General features: G+C 48.0%; 1 protein-coding gene across 5 annotated transcripts in view; it reads right to left on the reverse strand.

Moving 5' to 3' along the window:
- Positions 1–26,706, reverse strand: part of USP54 (ubiquitin specific peptidase 54) — a 183,206-nt gene that overhangs the window by 21,335 nt on the left and 135,165 nt on the right. For all 5 annotated transcript variants that reach the window (XM_075348835.1, XM_075348832.1, XM_075348834.1 and 2 more), the window contains 6 exons: positions 24,739–24,878; positions 23,052–23,225; positions 20,274–20,393; positions 17,247–17,436; positions 14,034–15,442; positions 1,365–1,483 (listed from right to left, as the gene is read on the reverse strand). In XM_075348835.1, coding sequence (XP_075204950.1) covers positions 1,365–1,483; positions 14,034–15,442; positions 17,247–17,436; positions 20,274–20,393; positions 23,052–23,225; positions 24,739–24,878 — 2,152 coding nt within the window. The remainder of the gene's footprint in view (positions 1–1,364; positions 1,484–14,033; positions 15,443–17,246; positions 17,437–20,273; positions 20,394–23,051; positions 23,226–24,738; positions 24,879–26,706) is intronic.

Below are 26,706 nucleotides of genomic sequence, written 5' to 3' on the forward strand. Positions count from 1 at the left end.
AGTTGTGTTTCTACCAAACAGTTCTACTTTGGTTTCATCAGACCATATGACATTCTCCCAATACTCTTCTGGATAATCCAAATAATCTCTAGCAAACTTCAGACAAACCCGAACATGTACTGGCTAAAGCAGGGGGACACGTCTGGCACTGCAGGATCTGGCAGCGTACTGTTACTGACGGTAGTCTTTGTTACGGTGGTCCCAGCTCTATGCAGGTCATTCACTAGGTCCCCCAGTGTTCTTGTGATCATTTTGACCCCACGGGGTGAGATCTTGCGTGGAGACCCATATCGAGGAATATTATCAGTGGGCTTGTACAGTATGTCTTCCATTTTCTTATTATTGCTCCCACAGCTGATTGTCTATTGAAGATTCGGTCTTCCCAGCCTAATGCAGTGGTGGAATTTTGTTTCTGGTGGCCTTCGACAGCTCTTTGGTCTTTACCATAGTGGAGTTTGGAGTGTGACTGAGGTTGTGGACAGGTGTCTTTTATACTGATAACAAGTGCCAACATGTGCCATTGCTACAGGTAAGGAGTGGAGGACAGAGGAGCCTCTTGAAGAAGTTACAGGTCTGCGAGAGCCAGAAATCTTGCATGTTTTTAGGTGACTAAATACTTATTTTCCACCATAATTTGCAAAAAAAAATCTTGCCAAATCAGAGGGGGTGATTTTCTGGATTTATTTTCTCACTTTTGTCTCTCATAGTTGTGATCTACCTATGATGTCAATTTCAGGCCTCTCTCATCTTTTTAAATGAGAGAACTTGCACGATTGGTGGCTGACTAAATATATTTTTCTCAACTGTATGTATTATTCATCTCAAATCCGTATACTTTTAATACCACATATGCAGCAATAGCAACAAAAAAAACAAAAAAAAAAAAAAATGCAGCAATTTTTCTTTCAATAATTATTTACATTCTTTGCTCTTTAAAAACAAGCTATCCAATAAAAGTGACTAAATCCATCATTCAATAATCACTCTAAGTGCAAGTTTATAGATTTGCAGTGTGTAGGACCACTGATATGATGTTTTGGGGGCATATGCCGCCTTTTCTCAGATTATTGAAAGAAATCTATTGCATTGTGTCATTTTTGGTTACTACTGTGAGATGGAAAGAGATGGGAGATTTTCTTAATCACACGCAGTGGTCCCCGTAGTGTTGTGCAAGGGTCTTTGCTTATATTATTGCGAGACAGATACAGCAATATCACCTATAATGAAACTGCTTGTATAGAAGTTTTACCTATTGTCAAATAGCCACTTTCCCAAGCCCTACCTGCACTTGTCTCCATTGGGAACGAAAACCAAAAAAAATAGCTCTATCCATCTAACCATCATTCATTGGGCATCCTTCCTACCTTAGACACAGGTGAGTGTGCGGTTCCACAGAGACTTCGTTCTAGCTCAGCCGTCGGTGTTCTTGACAGGCCTCTACCAGCAGCATGCTGCATTTTTCTTGTTGATGTGTTGTCCAAAACTTTTGGGTAAAAAAAAAAAAAAATTGAGAAAAAAAAATTAAATGAAAATATTAAAGCCAACTGTTCACAATTAAGCTTATATAGAGCAGTTGCTGCAAGCGAACATCAAAGTATATATCCTCTGTTGACTAAAGCTTTACATGAGCTTTTTATGCAACACCCAATTCTAAATTGCAAAGAAGGGAATTTTGTTACTTACCGTAAATTCCTTTTCTTCTAGCTCTTATTGGGAGACCCAGACGATTGGGGTATAGCTACTGCCCTCTGGAGGCCACACAAAGCACTACATTAAAAGTGCAAGGCCCCTCCCCCTCTGGCTATACCCCCCCGTGGTATCACGGGTTCTCCAGTTTTAGTGCCAAAGCAAGAAGGAGGAAGCCAATAACTGGTTTAAACAAATTAACTCCGAATAACATCGGAGAACTGAAAAACCGTTCAACATGAACAACATGTGTACCCGCAAACAACAAAAAAACATCCCGAAGGACAACAGGGCGGGTGCTGGGTCTCCCAATAAGAGCTAGAAGAAAAGGAATTTACGGTAAGTAACAAAATTCCCTTCTTCTTCAGCGCTCTATTGGGAGACCCAGACGATTGGGACGTCCAAAAGCTGTCCCTGGGTGGGTAAATAAATACCTCATGTTAGAGCTGCAAAACAGCCCTCCCCTACGGGGGTGTCACTGCCGCCTGCAGGACTCTTCTACCTAAGCTGGCATCCGCCGAAGCATAGGTATGCACCTGATAATGCTTGGTGAAAGTGTGCAGACTGGACCAGGTAGCTGCCTGGCACACCTGTTGAGCCGAAGCCTGGTGACGTAATGCCCAGGACGCACCCACGGCTCTGGTGGAGTGGGCTTTTAGCCCTGAAGGAACCGGAAGCCCCGCAGAACGGTAGGCCTCTAGAATTGGTTCTTTGATCCATCGAGCCAGGGTGGCTTTAGAAGCCTGCAACCCCTTGCGCGGACCAGCGACAAGGACGAAAAGTGCATCGGCACGGCGTATGGGCGCCGTGCGGGAAATGTAGATTCTGAGTGCTCTCACCAGATCTAGCAAACGTAAGGCCTTTTCATACCGGTGAACCGGATGAGGGCAAAAAGAAGGCAAGGAAATATCCTGATTAAGATGAAAAGAGGATACGACCTTAGGAAGAAACTCCGGAATGGGGCGCAGCACAACCTTGTCCTGGTGGAACACCAGGAAGGGAGCCTTAGATGACAGAGCTGCCAGCTCAGACACTCGCCGAAGCGATGTGATCGCAACAAGAAACGCCACTTTCTGCGACAGCCGAGAAAAGGAAACTTCCTTCAGAGGCTCGAAGGGCGGCTTCTGGAGAGCAACTAGTACCCTGTTCAGATCCCATGGATCTAACGGTCGCTTGTACAGGGGCACAATATGACAGACCCCCTGCAGGAACGTGCGCACCTTAGGAAGACGTGCTAGACGCTTCTGAAAAAACACGGATAGTGCCGAAACTTGCCCTTTAAGGGAGCTGAGCGACAAGCCCTTTTCTAACCCCGATTGCAGGAAGGAAAGAAACTTGGGCAATGCAAATGGCCAGGGAGACACTCCCTGAGCAGAGCACCAGGACAAGAAAATCTTCCACGTTCTGTGGTAGATCTTAGCCGAATTCGACTTTCTAGCTTGTCTCATTGTGGCAACGACTCCCTGAGATAATCCAGCAGATGCTAGGATCCAGGACTCAATGGCCACACAGTCAGGTTCAGGGCCGCAGAATTCTGATGGAAAAACGGCCCTTGGGACAGTAAGTCTGGTCGGTCTGGCAGTGACCACGGTCGACCGATCGTGAGATGCCACAGATCCGGATACCACGACCTCCTCGGCCAGTCTGGAGCGACGAGTATGACGCGGCTGCACTCGGATCTGATCTTGCGTAGCACTCTGGGCAAGAGCGCCAGAGGCGGAAACACGTATGGGAGCTGAAACTGCGACCAATCTTGAACCAAGGCGTCTGCCGCCAGAGCTCTTTGATCGCGCGACCTCGCCATGAATGCCGGGACCTTGTTGTTGTGCCGGGATGCCATTAGGTCGACGTCCGGCACTCCCCAGCGTCGACAGATTTCCTGAAACACGTCCGGGTGAAGGGACCATTCCCCTGCGTCCATGCCCTGGCGACTGAGGAAGTCTGCTTCCCAGTTTTCTACGCCTGGGATGTGAACCGCGGATATGGTGGATGCTCTGTCCTCCACCCACATTAGAATGCGCCGGACTTCTTGGAAGGCTTGCCGACTGCGCGTCCCTCCTTGGTGGTTGATGTATGCCACCGCTGTGGAGTTGTCCGATTGGATTCGGATCTGCTTTCCTTCCAGCCACTGTTGGAAGGCCAGTAGAGCAAGATACACTGCTCTGATCTCCAGAACATTGATCTGAAGGGTGGACTCCTGCGGAGTCCACGTCCCCTGAGCCCTGTGGTGGAGAAATACTGCTCCCCACCCTGACAGACTCGCATCTGTCGTGACTACTGCCCAGGATGGGGGCAGGAAGGATCTTCCCTGAGACAATGAGGTGGGAAGGAGCCACCATTGTAGAGAGTCTTTGGCCGTCTGGGAAAGCGAGACTTTCCTGTCCAGGGACGTTGACTTCCCGTCCCATTGGCGGAGAATGTCCCATTGAAGTGGGCGCAGATGAAACTGCGCAAAGGGAACTGCTTCCATGGCTGCCACCATCTTCCCTAGGAAATGCATGAGGCGCCGCAAGGGATGCAACTGGCCCTGCAGAAGAGATTGCACCCCTGTCTGTAGTGACCGCTGCTTGTCCAGCGGAAGCTTCACTATCGCTGCTAGAGTATGAAACTCCATGCCAAGATACGTTAGTGACTGAGTCGGTGATAGGATCGACTTTGGAAAGTTGATGATCCATCCGAAAGACTGTAGAGTCTCCAGCGTAGCATTCAGGCTGTGCTGACATGCCTCCTGAGAGGGAGCTTTGACCAATAAGTCGTCTAGGTAAGGGATCACCGAGTGTCCCTGAGAGTGCAAGACTGCTACCACCGCCGCCATGACCTTGGTGAAGACCCGTGGGGCTGTCGCCAGACCAAATGGAAGAGCTACGAACTGAAAATGGTCGTCTCCTATCACAAAACGTAGAAAACGTTGATGTTCTGTAGCAATTGGCACGTGGAGATAAGCATCTTTGATGTCTATTGAGGCAAGGAAGTCTCCTCTGGACATTGAGGCAATGACAGAGCGGAGGGTTTCCATCCGGAACCTCCTGGCGTGCACATGTTTGTTGAGCCGTTTTAGGTCCAGAACAGGACGGAACGAGCCGTCCTTTTTTGGAACCACAAAGAGATTGGAGTAAAACCCTTGCCCTTGTTCCTGAGAAGGGACTGGGATAACCACTCCTTCCGCTTTTAGGGAATCCACCGCCTGCAGCAGAGCATCTGCTCTGTCTGGACGTGGGGAGGTTCTGAAGAACCGAGCTGGAGGACGAGAATTGAACTCGATTCTGTACCCGCGAGACAAAATGTCCGTCACCCACCGGTCTTTGACCTGTGACATCCAAATGCCGGAAAAGCGGGAGAGCCTGCCCCCGACCGGCGATGCGGAGGGGGGGGGCTGGAAGTCATGAGGTAGCCGCTTTGGAAGCGGTACCTCCATTTGCTTTCTTGGGGCGTGTGTGAGTCCGCCACGAATCTGAGTTTCTTTGCGTCCTCTGAGTCCCTTTGGACGAGGTAAATGGTGTTTTGCCCGAACCTCGAAAGGACTGAAACCTCTGCTGCCACTTTTTCTGCTGAGGTTTGGATGTTCTGGGTTGTGGTAAAGAGGAGTCTTTACCCTTGGACTGCTTAATGATGTCAGCCAATGGCTCGCCAAACAGTCTATCTCTAGACAAAGGCAAACTGGTTAAACATTTTTTGGAACCAGCATCTGCTTTCCAGTCCTTTAACCACAAGGCTCTGCGCAAAACTACCGAATTGGCGGACGCCATTGAGGTGCGACTGGTAGATTCTAGGACCGCATTGATAGCGTAAGACGCAAACGCCGACATCTGCGTGGTAAGGTGCGCCACTTGCGGCACTGCTGGATGCATGATAGCATCCACTTTTGCTAAGCCAGCTGAAATAGCCTGGAGTGCCCATACGGCTGCGAATGCCGGAGCAAACGACGCGCCGATAGCTTCATAGACAGATTTTAACCAAAGGTCCATCTGTCTGTCATTGGCATCTTTAAGTGAAGCGCCATCCTCCACTGCAACTATGGATCTAGCTGCAAGTTTGGAAATCGGGGGGTCTACCTTTGGACACTGTGTCCAGCGCTTGACCACCTCAGGGGGGAAAGGGAAACGCGTATCTTTAGATCGTTTAGAGAAACGCCTTTCTGGGTGAGCGTCGTGCTTCTGGATTGATTCTCTGAAGTCAGAGTGATCTAACAAAGCACTCAATTTACGCTTGGGATAAAGGAAACGAAACTTTTCCTGCTCCGCAGCCGCCTCTTCTGCTGAAGGGGCTGGGGGAGAAATATCCAACAGCCTATTGATGGCTGAGATAAGGTCGTTTACCATGGCATCCCCATCCGGGGTATCCAGGTTGAGAGGGGTTCCAGGAGTGGATTCCTGATCACTCTCATCAGACACATCACAGGGAGACTGATTGCGCTGAGACCCTGAGCAGTGTGAAGACGTCGAGGGTCTTTCCCAACGAGCTCGCTTAGGGTGGCTGGGGCCATCATCTGAGTCATAATCCTCGGCCTGTGAAGCCGGGGACCCCCCTGTGGGCTGGATACAGTCCAAGTAAGGGGGACCTGAGGACAGAGGCCTCGCCGTGCCCAGAGACTGAGCCCCATGCATAGATTGCAAGGTTTCAAGGATTTTTGCCATAGACACAGACATATTATCTGCAAAAACTGCAAAGTCCGTCCCTGTCACCGGGGCAGAACTTACAAGCGTCTCAGCCTGGGTCGCTACCTCTCCTGACTCCGGCTGGCGAAGCAGCACCGGGTCGGAGCATTGCACACAATGGGGGTCATCGGAGCCTGCTGGTAGATTAGCCCCACATGCAGCACACGCAGTATACACAGCCCTTTTTGCCTTGGCCGCCTTGCGTTTTGAGGATGACATGTTGCTGCTTCCACAGAGCGATCTGGGATATGCAGCCAGAAGCGCACCTCACAGTGCAAGAAATACAATATCTATATATCTGTACCCAGTACACTGATACACAGTGAGGCACTAGAGGGACCAGCACAGAAAAATCGCTTACCGCCCGCTTAAAAAGCGGGTGTGTGGTCGCCAGATAGCCCCTAGTCCAGGTCTCCCAGAGCCTTGCGTCCTTCCTCCAGCCAGGCATGCATGTAATGGCTGCCGGCGTCTCGAGAGAGGAAGGGGGGCGGGCCCTGGGCGTTCCTGGCTAAGAGCGGGAAGCCTGCTTCCCTCTGTGCCAAGTGAGAGGGCTGGAGCATGTAAATCAGGCTCCAGCCCTCGTCGCTGCTAGCGAACAGCGTCTCTCCCCTACCCTGAATGACAGGGTGGGGGCGGGAACGAAACGGAGCTGCCGGCGTCCTAGGCCCAAAAAGCCGGGGACTAAATTTATAACCGCCGCCGCCGTAAAAGCGCGGACGGCGGATCCCCGGCGCACCACAAGTCACAGCAGCGCCGCCCGGTCCAGAGGGGGTCGGCGCTGCGTTCCCATACACAAAAAAGTCCCCCAGTAATCTGTAGGGACACCAACTCCACGTTGCGGTCCCCGGCGCACTACAACACCCAGCCAGCCCGGAGTGTGTCTGTGCCTGCCGGGGACACAGAGTACCTGTATGATGCAGGGCCTGTCCCTGATCGTACTCCTGCTCCGTCTCCATCAGGTTCTAATGGGTCTGTGGATGGAGCCCGGCATCAGAGCTGAGAGGCCGGCAGGATCCCACTTCCACAGAGCCCTACAAGGGGATGTGGAAGGAAAACAGCATGTCAGGCTCCAGCCCTGTACCAGCAATAGGTACCTCAACCTTACAACACCATCCAGGGGTGAGAAGGGAGCATGCTGGGGACACTATATGTGTCCTCTTTTCTTCCATCCGAAATAGTCAGCAGCTACTGCTGACTAAAATCTGTGGAGCTATGCATGGATGTCTGACCTCCTTCGCACACAAAGCTAAAACTGGAGAACCCGTGATACCACGGGGGGGGTATAGCCAGAGGGGGAGGGGCCTTGCACTTTTAATGTAGTGCTTTGTGTGGCCTCCAGAGGGCAGTAGCTATACCCCAATCGTCTGGGTCTCCCAATAGAGCGCTGAAGAAATGTGGTTTGCGTTTTCTGGTGCCACATGTGCATTAATGGGTTCTACTTCATTATCATATAATTTTCCTGGATTCAGAGCCCCTATGAGTTTTTTCACAATGAAGAAGGGAATTTTGTTTACTTACCGTAAATTCCTTTTCTTCTAGCTCCAATTGGGAGACCCAGACAATTGGGTGTATAGCTTCTGCCTCCGGAGGCCACACAAAGTATTACACTTAAAAGTGTAAAGCCCCTCCCCTCTGCCTATACACCCCCCGTGCATCACGGGTTCCTCAGTTTTAGTGCAAAAGCAAGAAGGAGGAAAGCTAATAAAGTGGTTTAAAGTAACTTCAATCCGAATAAATTTCGGAGAACTGAAACCATTCAAAATGAACAACATGTGTACACGAAAAAACAACAGCCCAAAGGGAACAGGGCGGGTGCTGGGTCTCCCAATTGGAGCTAGAAGAAAAGGAATTTACGGTAAGTAAACAAAATTCCCTTCTTCTTTGTCGCTCCATTGGGAGACCCAGACAATTGGGACGTCCAAAAGCTGTCCCTGGGTGGGTAAAATAATACCTCGTAATAGAGCCGTAAAACGGCCCTTTCCTACAGGTGGGCAACCGCCGCCTGCAGGACTCGCCTACCTAGGCTGGCCTCCGCCGAAGCATAGGTATGCACCTGATAGTGTTTGGTGAAAGTGTGCAGGCTCGACCAGGTAGCCGCCTGGCACACCTGCTGAGCCGTAGCCTGGTGCCGCAAAGCCCAGGACGCACCCACGGCTCTGGTAGAATGGGCCTTCAGCCCTGAGGGAACCGGAAGTCCAGAAGAACGGTAGGCTTCGAGAATTGGTTCCTTGATCCACCGAGCCAGGGTGGATTTGGAAGCCTGTGACCCCTTACGCTGACCAGCGACAAGGACAAAGAGTGCCTCCGAGCGGCGCAGGGGCGCCGTACGGGAAATGTAGATTCTGAGCGCTCTCACCAGATCTAACAAATGCAAATCCCTTTCACATTGATGAACTGGATGAGGACAAAAAGAGGGTAAGGAGATATCCTGATTGAGATGAAAGGTGGATACCACCTTAGGGAGAAATTCCGGAACCAGGCGCAGCACCACCTTGTCCTGGTGAAACACCAGGAAAGGAGCCTTGCATGACAGCGCTGCTAGCTCAGACACTCTCCGAAGTGATGTGACTGCTACTAGGAAGACCACCTTCTGCGAAAGGCGAGAAAGAGAAATATCCTTCAACGGCTCGAAAGGTGGCTTCTGAAGGGCCATCAGAACCTTGTTCAGATCCCAGGGTTCTAACGGCCGCCTGTAAGGAGGGACTATGTGACAAACCCCCTGCAGGAACGTGCGTACCTGAGAAAGCCTGGCAAGACGCTTCTGAAAGAACACAGAGAGCGCTGAGACTTGTCCCTTAAGGGAGCCGAGCGACAAACCTTTTTCCAATCCTGATTGAAGAAAGGAAAGAAAAGTGGGCAAGGCAAATGGCCAGGGAGAAAACCCCTGATCAGAGCACCAAGATAAGAATATCTTCCACGTCCTGTGGTAGATCTTGGCAGACGTTGGTTTCCTGGCCTGTCTCATAGTGGCAATGACCTCTTGAGATAACCCTGAAGACGCTAGGATCCAGGACTCAATGGCCACACAGTCAGGTTGAGGGCCGCAGAATTCAGATGGAAAAACGGCCCTTGAGACAGCAAGTCTGGTCGGTCTGGTAGTGCCCACGGTTGGCCCACCGTGAGATGCCACAGATCCGGGTACCACAACCTCCTCGGCCAGTCTGGAGCGACGAGAATGGCGCGGCGGCAGTCTGACCTGATCTTGCGTAACATTCTGGGCAACAGTGCCAGAGGTGGAAACACATAAGGGAGTTGAAACTGCGACCAATCCTGAACTAAGGCGTCTGCCGCCAGAGCTCTGTGATCGTGAGATCGTGCCATGAATGCCGGGACCTTGTTGTTGTGCCGGGACGCCATTAGGTCGACGTCCGGCATCCCCCAGCGGCAACAGATCTCCTGAAACACGTCCGGGTGAAGGGACCATTCCCCTGCGTCCATGCCCTGGCGACTGAGAAAGTCTGCTTCCCAGTTTTCTACGCCCGGGATGTGAACTGCGGATATGGTGGAGGCCATGGCTTCCACCCACATCAAAATCCGCCGGACTTCCTGGAAGGCTTGCCGACTGCGTGTTCCGCCTTGGTGGTTGATGTAAGCCACCGCTGTGGAGTTGTCCGACTGAATTCAGATCTGCTTGCCTTCCAGCCACTGCTGGAACGCTTTTAGGGCAAGATACACTGCCCTGATCTCCAGAACATTGATCTGAAGGGAGGACTCTTGCTGAGTCCACGTACCCTGAGCCCTGTGGTGGAGAAAGACTGCTCCCCACCCTGACAGACTCGCGTCCGTCGTGACCACCGCCCAGGATGGGGGTAGGAAGGATTTCCCCTTCGACAATGAAGTGGGAAGAAGCCACCACCGAAGGGAAGCTTTGGCTGCCTGAGAGAGGGACACGTTCCTGTCGAGGGACGTCGACTTCCTGTCCCATTTGCGTAGGATGTCCCATTGAAGAGGACGCAGGTGAAACTGCGCGAAAGGGACTGCCTCCATTGCTGCGGCCATCTTCCCTAGGAAGTGCATGAGGCGCCTCAAGGGGTGTGACTGACCTTGAAGGAGAGATTGCAACCCTGTCTGCAGTGACCGCTGTTTGTTCAGCGGAAGCATCACCATCGCTGAGAGGGTATGAAACTCCATGCCAAGATATGTCAGCGATTGGGCCGGTGTCAGATTTGACTTTGGAAAATTGATGATCCACCCGAAACTCTGGAGAGTCTCCAGAGTAGCGTTGAGGCTGTGTTGGCATGCCTCTTGAGAGGGTGCCTTGACAAGCAGATCGTCTAAGTAAGGGATCACCGAGTGTCCCTGAGAGTGGAGGACCGCTACTACTGTAGCCATGACCTTGGTGAAAACCCGTGGGGCTGTCGCCAGGCCGAAAGGCAGTGCCACGAACTGAAGGTGTTCGTCTCCTATGGCGAAGCGCAGGAAGCGCTGATGCTCTGGAGCAATCGGTACGTGGAGATAAGCATCTTTGATATCGATTGATGCAAGGAAATCTCCTTGGGACATTGAGGCGATGACGGAGCGGAGGGATTCCATCCCGAACCGCCTGGTCTTTACGTGTTTGTTGAGCAGTTTTAGGTCCAGGACAGGACGGAAAGACCCGTCCTTCTTTGGAACCACAAACAAGTTGGAGTAAAAACCGTGACCCTGTTGCTGAAGAGGAACCGGGACCACCACTCCTTCTGCCTTCAGAGTGCCTACCGCCTGCAGAAGAGCATCGGCTCGCTCGGGAGGCGGAGATGTTCTGAAGAATCGAGTCGGAGGACGAGAGCTGAACTCTATCCTGTAACCGTGAGACAGAACGTCTCTCACCCAACGGTCTTTTACCTGTGGCAGCCAGGTGTCGCCAAAGCGGGAGAGCCTGCCACCGACCGAGGATGCGGTGTGAGGAGGCCGAAAATCATGAGGAAGCCGCCTTGGTAGCGGTACCTCCGGCGGTCTTTTTAGGACGTGACTTAGACCGCCATGAATCGGAGTTCCTCTGATCCTTCTGAGGCCTTTTGGACGAGGAGAATTGGGACCTGCCCGCGCCCCGAAAGGACCGAAACCTCGACTGACGCCTCCTCTGTTGGGGTATGTTTGGTTTGGCCTGGGGTAAGGATGTATCCTTTCCCTTGGATTGTTTGATGATTTCATCCAATCGCTCACCAAACAAGCGGTCGCTTGAAAATGGCAAACTGGTTAAGCACTTTTTGGAAGCCGAATCTGCCTTCCATTCCCGTAGCCACAAGGCCCTGCGTATTGCCACCGAATTGGCGGATGCAACCGCCGTACGGCTCGCAGAGTCCAGGACAGCATTAATAGCGTAGGACGCAAATGCCGACGTCTGAGAGGTTAAGGATGCCACTTGCGGCGCAGACGTACGTGTGACTGCGTCAATTTGCGCTTGACCCGCTGAGATAGCTTGGAGTGCCCATACGGCTGCGAATGCTGGAGCAAAAGACGCGCCGATAGCTTCATAGATGGATTTCAACCAGAGCTCCATCTGTCTGTCAGTGGCATCTTTGAGTGACGCCCTATCTTCCACTGCAACTATGGATCTAGCCGCCAGTCTAGAGATTGGAGGATCCACCTTGGGACACGGAGCCCAGCCCTTGACCACGTCAGGGGGGAAGGGATAACGTGTATCCTTAAGGCGCTTGGAAAAACGCTTATCTGGACAAGCTCGGTGTTTCTGGACTGCCTCTCTGAAGTCAGAGTGGTCCAGAAACATACTCGTTGTACGCTTGGGGAACCTGAAACGGAATTTCTCCTGCTGAGAAGCTGACTCCTCCACTGGAGGAGCTGAGGGAGAAATATCCAACATTTGATTGATGGACGCGATAAGATCATTCACTATGGCGTCCCCATCAGGAGTATCTAGGTTGAGAGCGGCCTCAGGATCAGAATCCTGATCAGCTACCTCCGCTTCATCATACAGAGAGTCCTCCCGCTGAGACCCTGAACAATGTGATGATGTCGAGGGAATTTCCCAGCGAGCTCGCTTAGGCGGTCTGGGGCTGCGGTCCGTGTCAGAGACCTCACCCTGGGATCTATGAGACACCCCGGGAGCACATTGTTGTTCCAACTGAGGGGGACCAGGGTGCAATGATTCAACAGTGCCCATGGTCTGAGATACCGGTCTGGACTGCAAGGCTTCTAGTATCCTAGCCATAGTCTCAGAAAGTCTATCAGTAAAAACTGCAAACTCCGTCCCCGTCACCTGGACAGTGTTAACAGGTGGTTCCCCCTGGGCCACCCTTAGCAGAGGCTCCGGCTGAGAAAGTGCCACAGGGGCCGAGCATTGCACACAATGAGGGTCGGTGGCACCTGCCGGTAGTATAGCCGTACATGCGGCGCAGGCAGCATAGTAAGCCTGTGCTTTGGCACCCTTGCTTTTTGCGGACGACATGCTGTTGTCTCCTCTGAGCAATCCAGGAGGGTATATAGCCAAAAATCAACCGTGCGACCATACAGTGTAAAGTATAGCCTATAAGCATATAAATCTATATGTACACTACTGCACTAGTGGGGCCAGCACCTCAGGTGCTGCTTACCGCCCGCTCAAAGCGGTTGTGTGATCACCAGAATCCCTGCCTGGGTCTCCCAGAGCTTGTCTCCCCTCTCCAGCGTCAGAAGAGCTGACAGGAATGGCTGCCGGCGTCCTGTGGAGAGGAGGGGGCCGTGGGCGTGCCCTAGAAAGTGCGGGAATCTGGCGTCCCACTGTGCTCAGTGAGGGGGGTGGAGTATGCAAAGCATGTTCCAGCCCTCAGCGCTGACGTCCTGTGCAGCGTCCCGCCCTTCCCCTGACTGGCAGGCCTGGGGGCGGGAAAAAAGTGAGACTAGGCCGCAAAAGCCGGGGACTAAAGTTATAAGCGTGGCCGGCGTATAAGCGCGGTCGGCGCGGTAGTCCCCGGCGCACTAACACTCCCAGCCGCGCTGCAGTGTGAAATGGCAGCGCGCGGTCAGCGCGGTAGTCCCCAATAAACTAACACACCCAGCCACGCTGCAGTGTGTGATGGCACAAGCGCGGTCAGCGCTGCGGTCCCCGGCGCACTAACACACCCAGCAATGCTGCAGTGTTTCTGTGCGCGGTCCCCACGGGGACACAGAGTACCTCAAAGTAGCAGGGCCTTGTCCCTGACGATACTCGGCTCCTTGTCCAGCAGAGTCCCCAGGGGCTGCGGATGGAGCACGGTCTCAGTGCCTGGAGACCGATTAGGATCCCACTTCACCCAGAGCCCTAAAGGGATGGGGAAGGAAAACAGCATGTGGGCTCCAGCCTCCGTACCCGCAATGGATACCTCAACCTTAACAACACCGCCGACAAGAGTGGGGTGAGAAGGGAGCATGCCGGGGGCCCTGTTATGGGCCCTCTTTTCTTCCATCCGACATAGTCAGCAGCTGCTGCTGACTAAGATGTGGAGCTATGCGTGCATGTCAGCCTCCTTCGCACAAAGCATGTAAACTGAGGAACCCGTGATGCACGGGGGGTGTATAGGCAGAGGGGAGGGGCTTTACACTTTTAAGTGTAATACTTTGTGTGGCCTCCGGAGGCAGAAGCTATACACCCAATTGTCTGGGTCTCCCAATGGAGCGACAAAGAAAGGACCAATGCTCCCACATTTACAAGTGGTCATGTCGCGCCCATAAAACAAGCTGCCTAATGGATTTCATAGATTGAACACAAACCGCTTAATAGATATTCCCACTTACATGGTTTTCCGTATGTCTGTCTGGAGTTGTCAGATCGCCACTGCGGAGTCCTGCTGCCCGGACATGCCTGAAGGCTGGTGTTATATAAGGTATTCAACTCGGAAATGTCATGCTCAGATTCCTGCTTCCACTCCTGCCGGAGATCAATTGAGCTCTTTGATAAGCCATACCTTACAGACTTTCGATTAGAGGAAAAACTTGGACGGAGACAGTGTTCCACATCTGTGTCATCCACTTGGGCATTATAATATCTACTAACACTATCAACCCACTGGTTCATGGGCACAGAGGCTGGCAAATGCACTGTGCTTCCAAATTTCACCCTTTTTTCCGTTTTGTAATAAAACTTGCCACGGTTAACACTGTCAGCCATGTCTTCCGGTAGCACTTCCTTAGTTGACATGGCATTATGGCTGTTTAGATGGTTAATACTGGATCCATTTATATTGCATGACCCATCCTCAGAATCTGGAGAAGTACTGGCTTGATCTGTACTGACAGATTTATTCTCTTGCGTCACTAGAGGCTGTGAACTAGATTCGGTTTCCAAAAGGTTCAGTGAGTCGTGTATGTGCCCCACTGGTGAAGACTTCTGTTCAGAGTTGTCTATTCCAGTAAAATTCACGCCAAAACTGCTTCTCTTTGGTGAGCCCCCCTGTAGCCTCTGGAACTGTTCTGCGAGAGAACGCACCAACCCTTTACTTTTAGGCGCCTCAACTTTGCTAGTCTCAAAGATGGTCAATTCACATTGTTTGTCTAGTAAGTTGTCCTGGCTGTTAGTTTTTGTGGAGACGTTAGCAGGATGGATATTAACACTGTTTGTAACAGTTGGAGAGACTGGTGGGACAATGCAAGAACCAACCTTCTCTTCGATTGTATGAATTTCTGTACTGACAGATTTGTGACAATGGCTGGGTTGGTTGTTTTTATCTGGAGACTGTACTTGTGTCCGACGTGCCCAGGGAAACAACAACGATGGCAAAGAACCAGATTTAATGCCATTGAGTTTCATCTTCCGCCCCGGTAGCGGAGTTTCTTTAGCTTCATGCTCCTCAGCCACCTTGCCATTATTTGGGCTTCCAGCAGTTGCTCGATTGCTTTTTGGGTTTTTGATTTGTAGGTCTGGACTACAATCATCCACTCTTAAAATTTTATCAATTGTGCTCTGTGTAGGAGTTGAGGCACTCTCTGGGGAACTAGGACCTGAAGGAGCACGGTAGTTAGAAAATGTTTTGCTACATGGGCAATGTTCAGAAGCTGACAAGCTGGAAGACTCAGCAGACGATGGAAGCAACTCATGGCTAGAAGCAAACGGGTGTGGTAATGGAGTGGATGTGAAGTCCTCCTTTGTGGTTGTCTCTGCCATTACCTGACGGTTCACTGAAACTTTGTCCGAGATAGCCTGGTCACTGCAAGGAGGTGAGATAGCATTTGCCAAAATTATTTGAAAAATTAAAATGAAAAAAGGAAACTTTGGCGAATTATGAAAAATATATAAATTCCAGACATCTACCAACTCTGCAGAAATACTGGCAGAATTTCTCTGGCACCTTAGTCATACAAGTACCTGCACTTCACGCACAATTTAGGTATATGCATTTTATGTTATAAACGTTGGCAGAATGTACCGAAATGTCTACAAAATATACATTTTTCATATTTCAGACAGATAAAACATGCGTTTGATTGAGAAATCCAAATCGAAAATGACAAAACGTAACAAATGTAAAGAAAATCAGTTAAGCACTTACAAATCAACAAATGCAAGTAACAGTAAAATGACTAAGCCGCAATGGAATCAATGCAGAAGAACAAATATGAACTTCTCCAATGTATTAGCTTGGAAGGCTTCTGGTCTCTTTGCAAAGAATATTCACTCTTTATACATGAATTCATTCCAATACTTGTAATACTAAACACCACTAAAGAGATGGGTTATGTATGGAGATCTATCCTTTGCTGCTTTTCTGTGTAACCAAGAGGTTTCCACTCAAAGGAAGACTATAGCTCAAAAACAAACTAAAATACTCTAGGCGTATAATGATCAGTGCACCACGGAGAAATTCCATCTAAATGAGCAACTTTGCAAATTTTTCTAAAACTCCTATGTATAAATAGGGGCCGGATGTCAATCCCTGTAAGGCATGATCCAATAGCCATACTCCATCTGTCCCCTACATTTAGCTATGTTAGGCTAGTTTCACACATCCGGCTTTTCGCCGGTTTGTCAGTTCCGGCGCACGCCAATACAGTGTATACAGTACAGTGGCAGCGCAACAAGCTCCGGTCACATGCTGTCATGTGACCGGAGCATGTGACCCGGAAGTTACAGTGCTGCCATTGTACTGTATACACTGTACTGGCGTGCACCGAATCCGGCAAACCGGCGAAAAGCCGGATGTGTGAAACTAGCCTTAGACCGCGCTCACATCAGCGGTGTTTTGCCGCAAAACCGGATCTGTCACAAATGTGTTTCAGTTTCATTAATTTCCAATGGAATCGCGGCAAGATGCGGTCACATGTGGTTGTGTATGAAGCACGCAACCACATGTGACCGCATCTTCCCGCGATTCCATTGGAAATGAAGGGAACTGAAACGCATTTGTGATGGATCCGATTTTGCGGCAAAATAACACTGATGTGAGCGAGGCCTTAGCAAGATGTAAGGACAGATGAAAGAGTATGACTGGAAGATCAACTTCCATAGGGTTTGACAGGTCTGCAATGGAAACGTAGACACAAAATAATAGGACATTAATAATCAAGATCATTTGCAAAGTGGTTTATTTCCCCACAGTCCACTGTGTTGGCTTTTGTGCCTTAAAGGTAAACTTACACTGGGATCACACATGACGTATCCGCATTAAAGTGCCGAACACTACAAACCAAGAGATTTCACAAAGTCCACATCACATGCAGTTAGTCTGTAGTTTGCAATGAATTTCATCCATTATAAAGGCGAAGAATGAAAATCAAGTGGAAATTTGCTACTTTTTTGCAGCAGATAATTTACGTTGTGTGTGAACTCAGCCTAAGGACGAAGAGTTACAGAGTTGGCAGCAGACAGGGTGGCACTAATACAGGACCCCATGTTGATCAATATACAATCCGTTTTTATTTTATGTATAGTATTCCTTTAAATGATTTCTAAGTCATGTTAAGAGCAACAGTTCTCTAGTTCATTCCTAGTTAAGGAAGTTTCATTGCAGCTACCTTGTAGATTGGTTTATAGCTCCCCCTTGTGGAGAGGGGTAAGCTGGTGGCAGCGCTTGAGGAATTGTCGGCAGCAGCATGCGGTCCTGAAGAGTCCGTGCCTTTCGTAAACACATTTGCAACTTCTTATCTGCTAGGGCTCTGCAGTGTGTGCTAGATCTGGCATCATGCATGGCAAGTCTGAATTTAGCTAAAATGCAAAAGAAAACATAGCAGAAACAAATGCACGCACACAAACCAAAAAGAATAAAAAATAGGATGCCAAAAAGAGCAGAACGTGGAATCATGCAATACAGGGGGGGAAACAAAAACATAATGCATCCTGAGAGTTATCAACAATGCACATGTATGTAAGCAATGCACCCTGAACTGGTTAACTGGTGTGAAAGACTGGCAGCAGGAACAGGCTCATCTCCATCTGCAGACCTTCCAGAGGGAGCGGTATGGTCCCCAAAATGTAACATCTCCTACACAAATGACCGCATGTCGCGTCTATTGGTAATACTGATGGTTTGCTTTTCCATTTAGGATTTCATACAACCTGGACGAGCGGTGGTGATAGGAGAGACTGGAGCAGGGGATTATCAGAGGGCAGAATGGAGAACTAGATAATAATGTATATTATTAGAATACATCATGTAATCAGCTTGTGTTGCTACTTTTATTAATTATATTATACCATGTTGAGGATAGATAATGTTTCTAATGATTTAGCTACTACTTATTCTTATTATGATGATTATGTAGTTGGGTATTTTCGTATACCCAATATTGCCTGAATAAAGGTAGAGCGAGGTGTTTTATGGCCGCAGCAATGACGGGTGGTGAATACACCTGTCAAAGAAAATTACAATCTCCAGAAATTGATGGAATAGTGAAAACTGCAGAAACCTATGTTACAGCATGGAGCCACCATTGGCTGCCTACCCTATTATTTTCCATTAATCTTCCATAGTTAGTGTCCCGATGCTGGTGGCAAAATGACGTCACGGCATCAACCGGCCTGCAAATGGGTGATAACGATGCAGATATCTGTGCTCGTCAGATCTTCGGTGAGTCAGGAGGCATTATTACTTTTTAAGGGGCCCCTCAGTAAGGCATTAAATCTTTTAAAGTGACTCAAAAGGCATCATAACCTTCAAAAGTGGCACACAGGGGGGCATTATTACTTTCTAAATTGGATTATTATGGTCTAGAGGGTGAAAAGAGACATTGTTCATGTATGGGGGAACAAAGGAGGCACTATTCCTGTGAAAGACACTAAGAGGGGCACCATTAATGTACGAGAGCACTGAAAAGATCACCAAAGAAGGCGATTCTGCTAAAGGTACAAACAGCAGTGGGCACAATCACAATTTGTGGCATAATAAGAAGAATTAGCTCATGGTAACCATTAATTTTAGGGGCAGGATCTACTTTTTGTTGGGGAGTAATTATAGAAGGGTATGATTAAGAAAGAATATTTGGAGTACCTGGGACATAGAGCAGATAGAGGCAGCAGAAGCACAGATTTGGGAGTAGCAACAAGACGTGGTTGAGAAAAGGTAAAGGGAGGGTAGTAGAAAAGTAAGGAGTACAAACTGGGCTCTGTAGACAGGAGTCCGGGCTCATGATTGCAGTCTGGGCCAGGTAGAGGAGACAGCAAAAATGAATGATTATAATCAGAAAAGACTTCTGTGGATAGAGAACCTTGTCTGTGTAAAGAAGGCCTAGGACACACAGCGGGTAAAATCAGATGAGTGGAATGTGATTAAAAAATAAAATCACATTCCACTCGAACAAATGTTACTCTATGGGGCTGCTCCATCCTGCAATTTTTTCCTCAGCCCTAATCAGATCGAGAAAACAATCACAGCATGCTGCAAGTTATAGCAAAAGATTGTCACTCGCACCCATACAAGTCTATGGAAGTGAGTGAAACATTAGACTGCACTCTGATGACAACAGAATGCAGTGCGATATACGCACAGGCTGACAGTGGAGTAGATTGAGATTAATCCCTTCCTCTCCTCCACAGCCGTGATCCGATTGCAAGATTGGATCACAGTATAATGACACTAGGCGCACGCTCGCAGCAGTGCAGTAACTGGAGGGTCAATAGCATATCGCAGCCGATCGTGTGGCCCTAAAAATGACACCTTGTTGGATCGCTCTGTGATGACAACCAGAGGACTCGGCTACACTTCACAGAAAAGCTGAGTGCTGACCTACAGAACATCAAGCAAGAAGCTATTGTGACGGTCCTTCCTGTAAGCTAGAATTTTTCAAGATTTTTGTTTTGTAGAAAGTCACATAAAAAGAAATAAAAATATAAGAAAGTCCAAAAGAAAAAAAAAAAAAGTTTTAAATTTAAAAATAAAAAACGGATTTAAAGTCCTAATAGCCCCTATGTATGAGTCCCAACTTTACTCCCCACCCTGCCGATTGCAGCTGTTGGGTGAGAACGGGGATCAGGCCTGTTTTCTCGTGGGGAGAGGAGTTACTACCACAGCATTCTGGCAGTGGCTTATTTCCCTCTCCCCATCGAGATAAACATACATGTTCAGAAACTAATCGTGTGAATAAGGCTTTAACATGTCCTAGGATTTGAGAATTCTTAATATCAGGGGCAATTCATGTCACTCTGGGCTCAAAATCCTGATAAATTTGGCCAAGAAACTGAACAATGCGGGACCTTCAACTGGGAGGAAAAGTAATTAAAGCGTCCATTCTGATCCCCGCTACACGCAGATGAAAGAGATGTTTTGTTACACTTGTCACATAAAAAAAAAAAATAAATAATTGGAACCCAGAGCACTGTTTCCACACTGCAAAGTCTCCTTTGTAGAAATGCGGGCAAAGCAACAAAAGCTGGAATAAAGCAATGAAGGATTTTTTTTTATTTCAGTTAACAGCAATTTGCAAGATTGTGTTGAAATCCAGAGACAAAGGTCACCTTCCACAGCCAATAGCTGAGCCACTACATGTTAGGCATGCCATGTTACACGATACAGGATAGAGCGCAGAGTCAAGCATTGAGTTACTTACAAATAGCTTCATTACACAGGGCCAAAGCTGTAGTGTAATCTCCGTTCTGCTCCAGCCTCATTGATTGCTCAAAGACGGCGTCTGCCTCCTGCACGGATCGCTCAAAGCTGTCACTCCTCCCTGTAAGAGCCACACATAATTGTCCATTTCTTTCATTGCTTCTTATATGGCTGACATCAAAATCTAACACCTTCCATCAGATCATTTTTAGCTGCTACGACCACACGGGGCTCCTAGGACTACCCATACGGCTTGCTTGGCAACGGCTAGAAGCAAGCGAAGCCTTTCAGAGGCGCTTGTGCCAGTCACAATAGATTACACCGCCTGCCAAGCAGCACTGACACTGATCATTGTGGTGTTAGCAATTAACAAATAAAACAAATGGTTGTTGTGAATGTGGCCTATAAAGCCCAGAACAATCACTGATTATATCGCAAAACACTGGCTTCACATAGGTACCATGTCACACACCGCTCTGAATCATGCTGCAGTGTGAAAGGGTTTCCAAAAAACACGTTACATATGCTGTTAAGACTTTCTAGCAGTAAGTAATATATTACATTGACATTTTATAAAAGAAGACCCAAACCTACAAAAAAATGGTGTCCTGGGTTAAAGGGAACATATCCACTGATTCATGCTGCCTGAACAACGCTGCGGCATGTCAGTGAAAATCAGAGAGATGCACAGTAAGGGACAAGGTGGGACTAGTCACAGAGGCACGTGGAGACAGATACTGGGCACTCCAATGGTAGGAAAATCATATCCAATATTTATTAGGAATCCAAAATAAACGTAACTGGACCTTCATCAGTATGGATTGCCAGGAGACATCTGCACAGATCGTTTGGCAGCCACCGCTTACTGCAAGACACAGATCCGTACTGATGAAGACCCAGTTGTGACCAAAACGTTTATTTTGGATTGCAAACGCCTTTAGAATAAATATTGGAAATGATTTTCAAACCATTGGAGTGCCAAGTATCTATCTTTTCATTAAAGGTCTAGATCTGGCTTCTGCATCATCAACTGCAGAAGTGCCTCTGTTACGTTATGAATTGATTAGTCACAGAGGTACGTCCCTGCTTCTTCCTAAACTCCGCCAGTGTGACTTGCCCCATTGACTTGTCATCCCCTATAGCAGCATTTCAGAATAAAGTGTGGATGTTTGTCATGGAGGAGCCCATTCTAGATTCATGCTTCTTGTGGTTCCAGCAGCATTAATCCTCTGACAAGTTCCCTTTAAATAAAATACAAATATAATAATAATATAAAATTATTCCAAATGGTAATATATTCTTAAGGCGGAGGCCACACGGGTATTAGTGAGAGTCCTTGCATGACACTTGGCTCACACTCGCAGCACAGTGGGAGCAGAGTGTCATGCGACTGTGGTCCGATCATGCAATCAGACCACGGTTGCGGAGGGGACGGCCAGCGCTGCAGAGGGGAGAGCCGGCGATGAGGAGGAGAGGGAGGGATTTATCTCCCCATCTCCTCCGTTGGCGGCTGATGCGAGAATCGCACTGCACTCGTTACACCGGTGTAACGTGAGTGCAATGTGATATTTCTCTCGCCCCCATACACTTGAATGGGTAAAAGAGAAAGAGTCTTGCATTACAATTGCAGCATGCTGCGATTGTTTTCTTGGTCCGATTAGGGCTCAGAAAAAAAATTGCTCATAGTGGCTGCTCTAATGAGTCATATTGGTAAGCGTGGAATGCAATTTTTTTATCACATTCCACTCACTCCGTATTACTCGCCGTGTGTGCTGACCCTTACAATGATAGACATTTTTCATGCAAAACATTTTAGAGATCTATTGCTAAATACGAAAGTTAAATAAAATAAAATGAATATCTCAGTACAGCTAAAAGTCGTAATGCACAGTATCAAGCTTACTAAAGTCCTGCATGATTTGTAGTGTACATTTTGGGGACTGTAAAGGAGATAAATCGTACTGCACAATGCTGCCTAGTACAATAAATGAGTCTAACTGTGCATGTACTCATTATACTGTAGAAGTGAGAATCAATTATGAGCCTCTTGAAACATTAAATGATTTTTTTTTTTAAGAGATCCTTTGTCTGCAGCAGCCTTCATGTCGGTGAATTACAGAAAGGCCTAAGACACACGGCATGAAAATCGATGCGAGTAGAGTGCAATAAAACATCGCATTCAACTCGGACCAATATTAACCTATGTCCCAGCACCCATGAGCGATTATTTTCTCAGCCCTAATCGGACCGAGAAAACAGTCACAGCATCCTGCGAGTGTAATGCGATCATTGTTTCTATCGCACCCATTCAAGTTTATGGGGCGAGAGAAAGATCGCACAGCACTCGCGGTACACCGGTGTACTGCGAGTGCAGTGCGAGAATGGCAATAGCCGGCTACGCAGGAGAGAGAGATAAATCCCTCTCTTCCCTCCTCAGAGCCGGCCCACCCCCCCCTTCCCCCGCAGCTGTGGCCCGATTGCAAGATCGGACCTCAGTCGCAGGGACACTCGCATGACACTCTGCTTCTGCTGTGCTGCCAGCGTGAGCCAAGTGTCATGCGAGGGGATAGCAGTAATCCTCGTGTGGCTCCGACCAAAGTCCTACAGTGGGGTCCTCTGTGCATATCTTTAGGGGACAAGCCGTAACTCGCAATAATACACCAGATGAGGAATTTTAGGACAGTAGGAAACAAGATATTACATAATCATTTAGAACTAGAAATTCCTGAGATAATGAGGGTTTGCAAGGAATATATAAGTGATGAAAATAACAAATTACCCTGGTTCTGTAACTCATCCAAATCTAAAAACCGTCGAGGTCGTGGGTTAAATCCCATGGCGGCTTCAAACTCTTTTTCACGTTTCCAGCGTAACTCTTGCTCCCTTGCTCTCCTCGATACTTCCTCTTGAAGTTCATCCAATTCACTCTTCATAGGTCCTGGACTCTCGGTTGCTACAAGTATTACACAGAAACATGCTGAACAAGTGCAAGGAAAAAAAGGATTTGCTAAAGTGAATCAGCCAACACGTTTTTGCTATGTAATCTGACAGAAGCATGATGTACACCGGATGGAGAGCCTGATTCCAGCAGCTGTGATAAAACTGATTTTATCTGCTACCGATCTAGCAGAGCTCGGAATGCTGAGCTGTGTATAACCCGCTCACATCACACCACTGAATGGCTGGCTGCTTTCTGTGAACACTTTATTCTGTCAATCAGTGGTGGGGGCGGAGGTGGATCAGGAGACACAAGACACTTAAGCTGGTGTCACACACAGCGACAACGACGTCGCTGCTACGTCACCATTTTCTGTGACGTTGCAGCGACGTCCCGTCGCTGTCGCTGTGTGTGACATTCAGCAACGACCTGGCCCCTGCTGTGAGGTCGCCGGTCGTTGCTGAATGTCCAGCTTCATTTTTTGGTCGTCACTCTCCCGCTGTGACACACACATCGCTGTGTGTGACAGCGAGAGAGCGACGAAATGAAGCGATCAGGAGCCGGCACTGGCAGCTGCGGTAAGCTGTAACCAGCGTAAACATCGGGTAACCAAGGGAAGACCTTTCCCTGTTTACTCGATGTTTACGCTGGTTACCAGCCTCCGCTCTTGCTGCCAGCGCCGGCTCCTGCACTGTGACATGTGGCTGCAGTATGCATCGGGTAATTAACCCGATGTATACTGTAGCAAGGAGAGCAATGAGCCAGCGCTAAGCAGTGCGCGCGGCTCCCTGCTCTCTGAACTGTGACATGTAGCTGCAGCACACATCGGGTTAATTAACCCGATGTGTGCTGCAGGAGAGCAAGGAGCCAGCGCTAAGCGCGGCTCCCTGCTCTCTGCACATGTAGCACAGCGACGTTATGATCGCTGCTTCTGTTGTGTTTGACAGCTAAGCAGCGATCATAACAGCGACTTACAAGGTCGCTGTTACGTCACCGAAAATGGTGACGTAACAGCGACGTCGTTGTCGCTGTCGCTTAGTGTGACACCAGCTTAAGTCCTCTAATGATAGTCTCCAGATGATAAAACACTAATTTTATTGAAACAGCTAAACACAGTAATTAACACATCACTAGAATCAGGGTCTTTGCCCCGACATCATGCGGCTCTCAGTTTGCCTATCAAAAACCTGCTGAGAGACTCTCCAAGTCAAAAATGCAATAATTAAAAAATGAAAAAGTCATAGCAACTCTTAGGTCTTCCAAAGATTACCTCCATTTCGTCATGACATTTGTAACAGAGTTATATGGTTCTCTCTGCTGAGCCCTACTACAATTATTCATCTAAAGCATCTGATGAAGGTCACTCTTTATTAGTTGGATTTGTTTGGAATATGACAAGAAAAAAAAATAAATTAATAACTGAGGGACTGTTTTACATAAGGATAGAGAAAAAAGTAAATAAAATTAGACAGCGATGCTTGTTTATGATAATATTGGACCCATTTTTAGAAAGGACAGAATATCTTACCAACGTGGGAGGGATGGACCTTAACCCAGACACTTGAGGCAGAATCTGCCATGTCTAAGGCGCTGCTGCTCTGGGACTTTGGGATGTTACGCCAGGTAGGAGCGGGAGCTGTACCAGGACTTTTCCTTGAGTGATATTCCCTATTAGAAAAATATTAGAAGCACACAGTAAGGTATACAGAGGGGGAGACACTTCACTGCTCGGGAAGCGAGTCTTTGTCTACACAGAAAGGAGCATTTTGCATATTTTGTGTATAATTTTTTTCCTCTTAGTAGTGACTCATCACTTATTACAGAGCTGCTGTGAAATAACGCTCCTCTATAATAAGCCGCCTGCTTTTTAAATGAATAACACAATTTTAGGCCGAGTAGTCTACGTTAATATCCTTTTTCTAGGAGGGCTGCTTTAATGAAAGGAAAAAAAAAAAAAGCTGTCTTTTTCATAGGCAGCAGAATGGCACTATATTAATAAACCAGTGTAACAATAATGATTTACAGCATGACTATTGTTTCATTTTGCATTCAAAGATAATATTCTTGGATCTTATTACAGTAAATTGTCCCTCTTTTCCTATAACACTGCACTCACCGAAAACAATAGAGTGATTACGCACAAAAATCTGAGCTTTACAGATACCCATACATTCAGCAGCTGTATATAAGGGCAGCCTTAAAGGGGTATTACCATCACCAAAATTCTATCCCAATAGTAGTAGGAATATTATATTATTATTATTCATAATAAATAATTATTAGTAAATACCTCCAATTTGAAATGTAGTATAGTTCTCCTGCCACATGTGGTAAGGGACATGCTATATCAGGAGAATTATACCAAATTTCTAATTGGAGGTATTTGCTCATATTATTATTACACCTACTACATATTGGGATAGGATCTTGGTGATAAGAATACCCATTTAAAGGGAACTTGTCAGGTGCAATATGCACACAGACCCATGAGCAGTTTTGGGTGCATATTGCTAATCCCTGCCTAACCGTCTCATGAGTTTGAAGTCAGGACGCGTACACCTGGATTCATAGGGTGCATGGCCGAAACGTGTCCGGGATCATGCGCACCGAGCCAAAATTCAGGAGTCGGACATGATGGCAGCAGAGAGGTGAGCGTGACCATCCTCTGACACTGTGCACTCATTAGCATGTTAGCATGCCCACAGGAGCGTACTAACATGCTAAGGGGCCGACTAGCCAGGGAAAAAAAAAATCACACCCGTGACTAGTCACTGGCCACATTAGCTTATCATTATCTCTTTATGTATGCTACTACATGCTGGGACATTTAGGCAGGGATTAGCAGTATTCACCCAGAACTGCTCGTGGGTCTGCGTGTATATTGCACCTGACAGGTTCCCTTTAAGTTTCACAAAATTGTAGCGCACTAGTGCGGTGTGTGGGTAACCCTAAGTAAAACTGAGTGATTACTTTGCACAGAGCACTGCTGAGGAGGCATTGTGTGAAAAAGAAATGCAGTGTCCGGTTATACTGCTGGCCTCTTCTGGAAAAAACACAAACTTCTCAGTCAGGAGATGAAGTGCCGCCCACAGCCGTGATTCAGTCATGGGTACGGGCTTGAACACCACCAAGTAAGTGCTGCTAAGAGCAGTTCTACTTTTTCATATGTGAAACTGTATGGCACATTTTATACAAAAATAATTTAGTGTTAGAAGTGCGCCAAAGAGATTTGCCATGACGTGGCAGGGTAGCTCAAGAAATTGCAATTTGTTGAGAAAAATCTCAAATTTTAATAAGTACAGTTTGGAATTATTAGTGCAGTCGTGCACATTTAGTGCTGGCTATCTTGTCTTTTCTTAGGAGATGAAGTGTGCAGAGAGAGAATATTAATGTGTTTACCTGAGTAATGACATTCCCCACTACAATCAATGGCGACCATTAACATGGAGTGAATTAACGAAACGTGATATAGACAGGATTCATAGAATGTTAGGGG

The sequence above is a fragment of the Anomaloglossus baeobatrachus genome, chromosome 5, assembly GCF_048569485.1.
Source record: "Anomaloglossus baeobatrachus isolate aAnoBae1 chromosome 5, aAnoBae1.hap1, whole genome shotgun sequence".
Taxonomy (NCBI): Eukaryota; Metazoa; Chordata; class Amphibia; order Anura; family Aromobatidae; genus Anomaloglossus; species Anomaloglossus baeobatrachus.